Raw genomic sequence first — 8,990 nt, 5'->3', positions numbered from 1 at the left:
ATAGCTGAAGTGCAGATTCCTGGAAGAAGTAGGAGAGGAAGACCAAAGAAGACCTGGGGGGAGGCGATAAGGCAGGACATGTTGGTAAAGGGGATTAACATTGATATGACCCAAGACAGAATTGTGTGGAGAAATGCAATTAGGGAAGCCGACCCCGCATAGGGATAAGGCAAAGAGAATGATGATGATTAATATTATGTGACACATGACAGAAGCTCGAAACAAATGACTGTGAATGAAAAGCCCTATTCTCTCTTCTTGATATGTCAGTCCAGTGATGCATTTTCTGTCATTTAAATTAAAAGGGACTACGTAGCGGTACCAGTCTTGTCAAGTGAGAAGATTGCTTAAGTACCTATCTTTCTCCCACCCAGTCTGTTTTCAGTTCTGCTCTACATTGTCATGACGTAGTGTGAACGAAGGCAGACTTTTAAAGAGAAAAGACAGGTATCTGAATCAAAGATCTTATACACATAGATTTGGCCAACTCCGAAACATAGCGTAACACGGAGCAGTTCTGGTCGGTGGTCTATCTATCTCTCTCTACTGGCGCTTAGCTTTCTCTCTCTGTGTAACTGTCGTTTCATTACTCCCACCTCTTGGTAGATCCACTCGCACGACAGACAAAAACGGCTAGACCACCGTACTTGATATCGACGTTACACCCCGATGCATTGTTTAGCATATCCCTAGCCAGCATAGGGATTACGAACACTCGATACGAATCGTATCCGCCATGTTTACCGTAGGGAGTGATTACAAAACCTCTTTCCCTACATTGTCGATGCGAGTCAACTCGAAGGCACTGCTCGATACCTACGACCCTGTCGAGTTACCAACTCGAACTATCTATCTCTCTCTGATAGACCACTGATCTCCTATAACGCTTTCTCTGTTGCCGGTCCAAGTATAAAAATTAAGAAAAGTGAATACATAAGTGACATAACCTACTTACTTCATACTTTGATTTTTTCAATTTAAAAATAATGCAAATCGTTAATCAAACGATATTTAGATTATACGGTTTTGATAATAATTCTCATGTTTTGAACATTAAAAAATATATTGTTTAAATCTCCCAGTGAGGTGTTATTACACTCATTACACGGACAGAAGTTCTCTAATACATACTTATTCCTATTTTAAAAATATGTGAAGGAAAGCTCTGAGACAGAATTCGATGAAGTGAATAGGTAGTTAGCAGTGACCATTACGACCTTTAGTAATATTTTTATATAACGTCTCCCATCTTTCCCTGGCCATTTAATCTTTAATAACGGTAAAAAATCATAATTAATCTCAAATTCTACTCAAGTTCGAAAATCATATATTTATATATCTAGGTACACGTTCACTGTATCATCCTTAGAATATAAAATAAATGTTTATAACAATTAAATATGTAATAAAAACTTTATTTTATATTCTATTGTAATAATTATTGAGGTTAATGAGAGAAATTCCTTGACATATAACGTGCACATCATTCCATTTGTTCGAAATATTATCCCGTAGGTTCAAAAATACGAAAATTGCCGATGATTTTCTGACAGTCTACTCGAACCCAGTTCGTAATCACTTTTTGGCTTCGATGCGTATTCGCATCGAGTTTGCCTACGGTTCGTTTTGCGATCTCGCATCGAGTGTTCGTAATCCCGCTGCTGAATTCGCTCTATCGAGATTCACTTTGACACTGACGTTAGTAATTTCTTTTTTGGGAAGTTCAGTTGTCAGAAGTGATTGGAAATTACTACACAACCAATGCACCTGCTCATAGCCAATATTTATTTTATTTAGCGTATGGCTTAAGTATATCACAGAATATATTTAGATTTATGCATTATACAATGCATCACAAACAGATGTCCAATTTTTTTATATATTCGATTGACCCTTCGGTTGCCATTACAAAGTCTGTAGGGTCGCCTGTGTATGCCAATATTATTAATAGTAAACAGACATAAAAATAACATAAACCTTACGCCAATCAATAATTATTTATTTACACCATTATAATGTATTGATAAAAAATAAGAAAATTATTTATTGTACAAAATAAAAATATTTTGTAGAAATAAACTCCACAAAATTTTATGAGATTAGTAGACACTCCCACTATTTCTAATAATTCTTCTTTTTTAACGAAAGATTAAGTTGGTTTTAGCAGTTAATAGTGTGAGGTAGGAATTTTTGTGTTGTATGTTTCCTATTCCGAATGTGTTAAAGTGAATCTCGGTAGAGCGAATTCATTATATTCATAAGTAGAAAAAGTCTAGGAAGAAATAAAAAATCTTTTATATAAAACAAATATTTATTACAAGTAAAAACAATAATTAAAAATTTGGTTTTCACACTAGCTTAACTATGTCGACATTTTCTACTACCGTAATATTTAGATCGTCACATAAATGAATATACTTTAATATCTTACAAATCACATGAAAGGTGAGCAGTAGAAAATTCCCAAAGCGTGCACATTAACATAAATAGATATATTTTGAGTAAACGCCCTCTATTGACTGCATCTGTCTATATTAGCTGTTTTAAAGCTTATACAATATAGCGATATAACTTGCTCACGCTAACTCTGATTTGTTTTCTGTCACTTTGAAGGCACTCGTGTTCTATTTAAGACACATTTGAAGGTGGTTAATACCGAGTTGACGTATGACTACAAATTGTTTTGTTTCCATTAAAACCACGGAGGTTATACAGTGATGAGCGCGCTAATAACCGGCAAATTAACGCAAAAGATGGAACGCATAATACGTTGTCAAATAAAAAGAAATGAAACTAGTAGAGTTGGGAAATTTAGCGATAAAAACCTATAAATTTACATTCTATTTATTGTTTCCCACCTTTAGACGTATCGGACGAGTTTGGCAACTGCCACTGTGACAGTGACAGTTTTAGTTGACATACTCCTCTGATACGTCTAAAGGTGGGAAACAATAAATGAGCCCATCAGAATCAAAACCTGCTAAATCCTAAATTTTTCGTTTTACCTTTTTTACACAGTTCCAAAATTCAAGTAACTATTAGTCTATAGGCATAAGGATTCGACTCAAAACCTGCTAAATCCTCTTCAATATACCACTGAAATGTTAACATAGAATCACACCCTGCTATGTCCATAGTTTATAAACAGTAAAATACTTCTTTTTCTTGTATATTTTGTATGTTTTCCTATCAAAATGGTTCAATACCTACTTTTAGTGCATTAATTGCGCCTAAAAGCAGTTGAAAATGAGCAATATTAAGTGAGCTTAGAATAAAAATCTGCTAAATCCAAACTAAAAGTACAAATTTCTGAAGATGTAAGAGGCATGTAGAAAAATGACTATACCAAATTAGTGTGCATTTTATGACATTTATTGATGTCACTTTGATAAAGAAATGCCGGATACTTTTTGGGAAATTTACACTTTCTATGTTTTTTTAGTCTCCTGAAAAATTTCAAAAAATGGATATAGCAGGTTTTGATTATATAGGCCTAAAATATAATGTAAATTTATACGTTTTTATCGCTAAATTTTCCACCTCTACTAATTTCATTTCTTTTTATCTCACAACTTAATAATATGTTTTCTATCTTATGCATTATTTTGCCGGTTATTAGCGCGCTCATCACTGTGTATATTATGATTGTACTGTGTTATTGTCATCCAAGAGACATGTCGCATTTATACCACAAGCTGATAGTTGATTGTTCATTGGAGAACTTTTATTATCATCACACTCATTCGCTCGACAATGTTTTGTGGATCTTGGTCAGGGCTCTCCTCCATTTAGATCTGTTTTTTCTTTGTTGTTCCAGTTAGTAGTTTTTAAGGTTTTCAGATCTCAATCTGTTCGCCATAGAAAAAAAATGTTTATTTAGCACTTTTTGTGTAGAATGAACCGTTGTATCAGAGACAAACGTTTGAAGCGACCGGCGATTTTGAATATTAGTTATGTGAGCGAAATCAATTTTTTAAATAAAATTTATATCAACTTGATGGTAAAAAATCGATATATTTTAATCAGAGTATCCTATCGACAAAAAACAAAATTTGTGAGCCAATCTTTCATCTTTTCATCGACCACAGTGATTTGTATATACGATGACAACCATGTGTCTGACTATTTTTAATAAAATCTCCACTAATTTTTTTGTAACGTTGGGCAGGATTTTTAAGATAAAAATAACTGCCAGGCAGTGTTGCTTCAGCAAAGCACATCTGATTTGTTAATGAATTATTCAAGAATTTTATAGATGTTTTCATTGTATGTGACGATTTATTATTTTTCACCACACAACACGATTATTACAAAATAAAGCTATTCTTTAAAATATTCATTCTATCCTGTAATTTTCTTAAGTAGAATAATATACATAATTCGGATTTTAATCTCTTTAAATGGAAATATCTCAATATTGGTATAAAAATAAATATCAAATACTCTTGTATAAGGGCTAATTTTTCGTTATATAGAGTTACATAAATGCTTAATGGTATAAATCATCTCTATTTAACATTAAAAATGTAGGAAAACAATTTATGTAAATATTGGCAGGTAGGTAGCTATTACAAATAGACCGGGAGATATTATACAGAAGTTCAGCCACGATGTTCTAAGTCCTGCCCTTTGCAATAGTGGAAGGGTAGACGAGGTACTTACAAAAATATCCACAAATTTCCTGTGACATTTTCCTGTAAAAATTAGATTTTCCCAAAAAATAAAAATAGGGTTTTGCGATGAATTTCTGAGTCCTGCCATATCCGTAGAATGACAAGATACTATGGATTTTATGAAGAAATTTTTTTGGGCAGGAGGGTTGCAAACGGGCTAACGGGGTATGTATACAAACATGTAAGGAAAATAATGAAATTTTCATGATTTTCTGGGTCCTGCCAACTAAATAAATTAAACATATTTATTTTAAAATGATAAAAAAATGTTGGCATGACGTCTCCTACTGTTTAAGTATACTTGTCCCTTGGAAAATTATGCGCAAAATTTTTACCCTGATTCCGAGATTTTCTAAGGAGTCCTGCCTTTAAAAAGTTGTAATACTCAAATACAATCAATACTTTTTCGGTACTCGGCAGGAAGGTTAAACGGTTCTTGTAAGACGGCAGGAGTCCTAGATTTGTAAGAAAATTCGTGAAAAATTCCACGATGTTCTGAGTCATGCCATTTTGCATATGTTTCAAGAATCTTAATATAAGTCTATTTACAAAGAGGCAGGTTGGTTTTATAGTTATTTCGTATACAGGGTGGGGCATTAGTGTGACAAAGTCCAATTACTCGTTTGTCGTAAGAGATACGAAAAAAAGTTATTTAGGTAAAACGTGGGGCAAAGAGAGGATCATAATTTAAAAATATTTTCTAATATACAGGGCTACCCGTATTGACAGGGGACACAAACTTATGTTTTTTTTTTAAATGGAACACCCTGTATATAATTTTAAGATTCCTAAGATAATTTTAAGACAATTTAACACAATTCACATAATCCAAAAATTTTCCTAAAGGAGCTAGAGCTCTTTGAAGATGGGGCCTTGTAATTAAATTTTTTTATCTCCAGAATGCTTCCATTTCGATAGACAAAAACTGGTCCGTCTTTTTATCTTCCAGATATAAATCGATTCCATCAATTGCGAATCTCTAGTATCGGTCATATGAGTCCGTTTTGGGTAGGGCAACGGTTATTTTATCGCATAACTTTTTTGTCTTTAAGTTTTAAGCATTTTTGACACTATATTATTAAATTGTGAGGTATTCTAGTACTAAACGGTACTCTTGCTGTAAGTCGGTAGAATGCACTGTTTTCTAGAAAAATCAATTTCAAAATTTTTTATATTTTGAATTTAAGAAAAATTTGAAAAAAAGAAACGGTGTATTTACCGATTTAAAGCCAGAGTAACTTTTAGTACTAGATAGAATACCTCATAATTTAATACTCTACTCTCAAAAATGCTTAAAAATTAAAGCAAGCTATGAGATTTCGTTGATCTACCCAAGACGGACGCCTATAACCGGTACTAAAAATTGACAAATGATGGAATCGATTTATCTCTGGAAGATAAATAGGTGTACCAGTTTTTGTTTTTCTAAATAATTTTTCGTTAAGTGTTCTGGAGCTATTAAAAAAACTAATTAGAAACCCCGGAACCAGGGTGAAAATTTTCCACAGAATTTTCCAAGAGACAAGTGCAGTTAAACATTAGGAGACGTCATGCCAACATTTTTTTCGATCATTTTCAAATAATTATGTTTAATTTATTAAGTTGGCAGGACTCAGAAAATTATGAAAATTTCATTATTTTCATTACATGTTCGTATATCCATATACATACTCCCTTAGTCCTTTTGCAACCCTCCTGCCCAAAAAATTGTCTTCATAAAATTGATAGTATCCTGTCATTCTATGGATATGGCAGGACTCAGAAATTCATCGCAACTCCCCATTTTTTTTTTCTCATGAAAAATCTAAATTTCACAGGAAAATGTCACAGGGGACCCGTGGATTTTTCCATAAATTGTAAGTACCTTTTCTAACCTTCCAGTATTGCAAAGGGCAGGACTTAAAAATCGTGGTTGAAGTTCTGTTAATATCTCCCGGTTTAAAAGAGTTCCATGACATCTTGAAATTTTTCGATTTTTTTTATTATTGTAAATGAAAGTGCATAACTGCAAGAATACTCTCTGGATATTTCTGATTGATCGAGTAAAATTACCAGAGATATAACATGTTGAATATCCCTACCTGGCGGTTTTGCGCCAGCACGCTTGAGCGTAGTGAGAAATGTTCAACAGCTGGTCCCCTTCTCTTTTGCAGATTACTCCGCGATTCAAAAAATATATTACGGTGTGCGTCATTTTACGATTTGACAGAAAAAAAATTGAAAATAAAAGTTGTCAAACCTTTAAATGCGTTTTTCTCAAAACTGCTCTTTCAAAGGCGGTGGTGGACATTGTAACTTAAAAACTACTCGTCCGATCCTCCTGAAATTTTGCATAGATTTTCCTTGGAGAGTTTATGAGGTAACGCTGTCGATATATATTTGGTTTTATGCTTATTTTTTGTTTAAAAATAATAAATATGTTGATTTTCACCCTTTTGTTACAAATAATTTCACTTTTTTGACTTTCGAGTGATACCAAGAACTCAGAAATCGTTAAAAATACAAAAATCTCCACAGCGTTACCTCGAGAAACTCATAAGCTAATAAAACCTTTTTGAATTTTTTATTTCACATGATCCAGTGATGAGTTCTGATCTCCACCGCAAATCCATTTATTTAAGGTGTCTGTAAAAATTTGCCACCGTTGGTTTATTTTTTAATGTTTTTCACTGCGCCGAGTACACTGCGCTCTTGACATTGAAACTTTTCCAAGAGGGGTAAATTGCACGCCAAGTTTTATTCGCGGTACAATATTCCTCAACTAGCCGATGCTGCAAATGTAAATCTATTAAACATGTGTCAATAAAGTTCCTTGCAACGGATGCTGCGATCAACCTATGTGTATTATTTGTAGTTATCTTTAGGTCTTTGCTATCTTAATTATTTTCAAAGACATAATTGTTAATAAAAATATTACTAGTGACAATATTATTATTATTTTTCTACCAATAGTTTACAAAAATATTATTTAAAATGTTACCAATACTGAAATATTTTTTCGTGTTCTAAATCACTCGGATAACATTAAAATTATAGGAACTTAACCATTAAAATGAGTTTTTATGGATAAGTGGTTTATCAGAAGCACTGTAGGTAGCGTTATCAAACTGTCGAAGGTGAATCTAAAAAGAAAATATATTTGAAATTATGAATATTTGTAAATATAACATGAAAATATTGTCATGATGAAAATGATTGCAAAATAAAACTATCTCATACAAAATGTTTATTTAAAAAAAAAATGGGAAGTGCCCTGGAATTATTACATGTAAGTACATTACTAAAGTATTTTTACTACAAAAGCGATATTACGTAGGTCAAAATTTTTGACGTAAGAGAACTGTCAAAACATTAGAATGTGACTTTTTATTATTGCCATGTTTATTCTAATGTTTTGACAGTTCTCTTACGTCAAAAATTTTGACCTACGTAATATCGCTTTTGTAGTAAAAATACTATATTAAGTTTTTTTGTAAAGTTCTCAATATGCCGTTTGTTAGATGCTTTTTAACCATTATTAATATTTCAACCATGTATAAAAGTTATTTTAACTTCTGAGAAAGAATATTATAAATTTTTCAATAATGTTTTTCACCAAAGGGATCACTCTTTAGTTTTTCCAACAAGGTAATAGTTTAGAAAATAAAAATGTATACCATTTTTATTGAGTCGCAATGCGAAGGCAAAACTGTCTTATTTTTCACTTAGTTCAGAGAGCGCAAACCAGCACTCTAAATCGACGATTTTCGACTCTAATTGGAGTCATCATCAGAGGCGTAGGTTTGCTGTTCTCTGCCCCAAGTGACGAAACTCCGAGAGCTTATCCTCGCATTGCAACCGACGTTATGGAGTAGGTGCCTAGCGACATCTGCTAAATGAAAGTCAAAGTTTTCAACCTAATAAAAATATTTAAAACATAAAAATATTCAAAATGTTTTTAAAAGATATTTAATTGAAAACTTATTGGACCATTTTCCTGGTAACACCCCCATGGCTTCTAAAATTTGCAAGCCAGATGGATGCTGAAGCGAAGAAGACAAGAGGGAATTCTAAAAATTTGCAATTCACAGCCCCGTCTGTTCAGCTGGTAAATTCCAAAGGAAAATGGACCTATGTCACTCAAAGGAGTAATACTAATATAAAATAAAAATGTATACCATTTTTATTCAGTTGCAATGCAAAGGCAATGGCAATGGTCATTTGCTACCAGACTTTCACCATGTAATCAAGTCACACCCCAGCTCAGATGTTACCTGGGGCATAATATTAAAATAGTTTAAACATCCATGCTTTAATTGGCATTTTTAACTGATGTTT

General features: G+C 32.8%; 1 protein-coding gene across 1 annotated transcript in view; it reads right to left on the bottom strand.

Annotated features, from left to right (window-relative positions):
• Positions 1 to 2,292: 2,292 nt before the first annotated feature.
• LOC126879779 (maspardin-like) overlaps positions 2,293 to 8,990 on the bottom strand; it is a 39,371-nt gene continuing 32,673 nt past the window's right edge. The window contains exon 5 of the mRNA XM_050643029.1: positions 2,293 to 7,795. Coding sequence (XP_050498986.1) covers positions 7,721 to 7,795 — 75 coding nt within the window. The 3' untranslated portion in view covers positions 2,293 to 7,720. The remainder of the gene's footprint in view (positions 7,796 to 8,990) is intronic.

This window comes from Diabrotica virgifera, chromosome 2, assembly GCF_917563875.1.
Source record: "Diabrotica virgifera virgifera chromosome 2, PGI_DIABVI_V3a".
Taxonomy (NCBI): domain Eukaryota; kingdom Metazoa; phylum Arthropoda; class Insecta; order Coleoptera; family Chrysomelidae; genus Diabrotica; species Diabrotica virgifera.
Note: the sequence above shows the minus strand (reverse complement) of the source record. Positions and strands in the feature narration are given on the sequence as shown.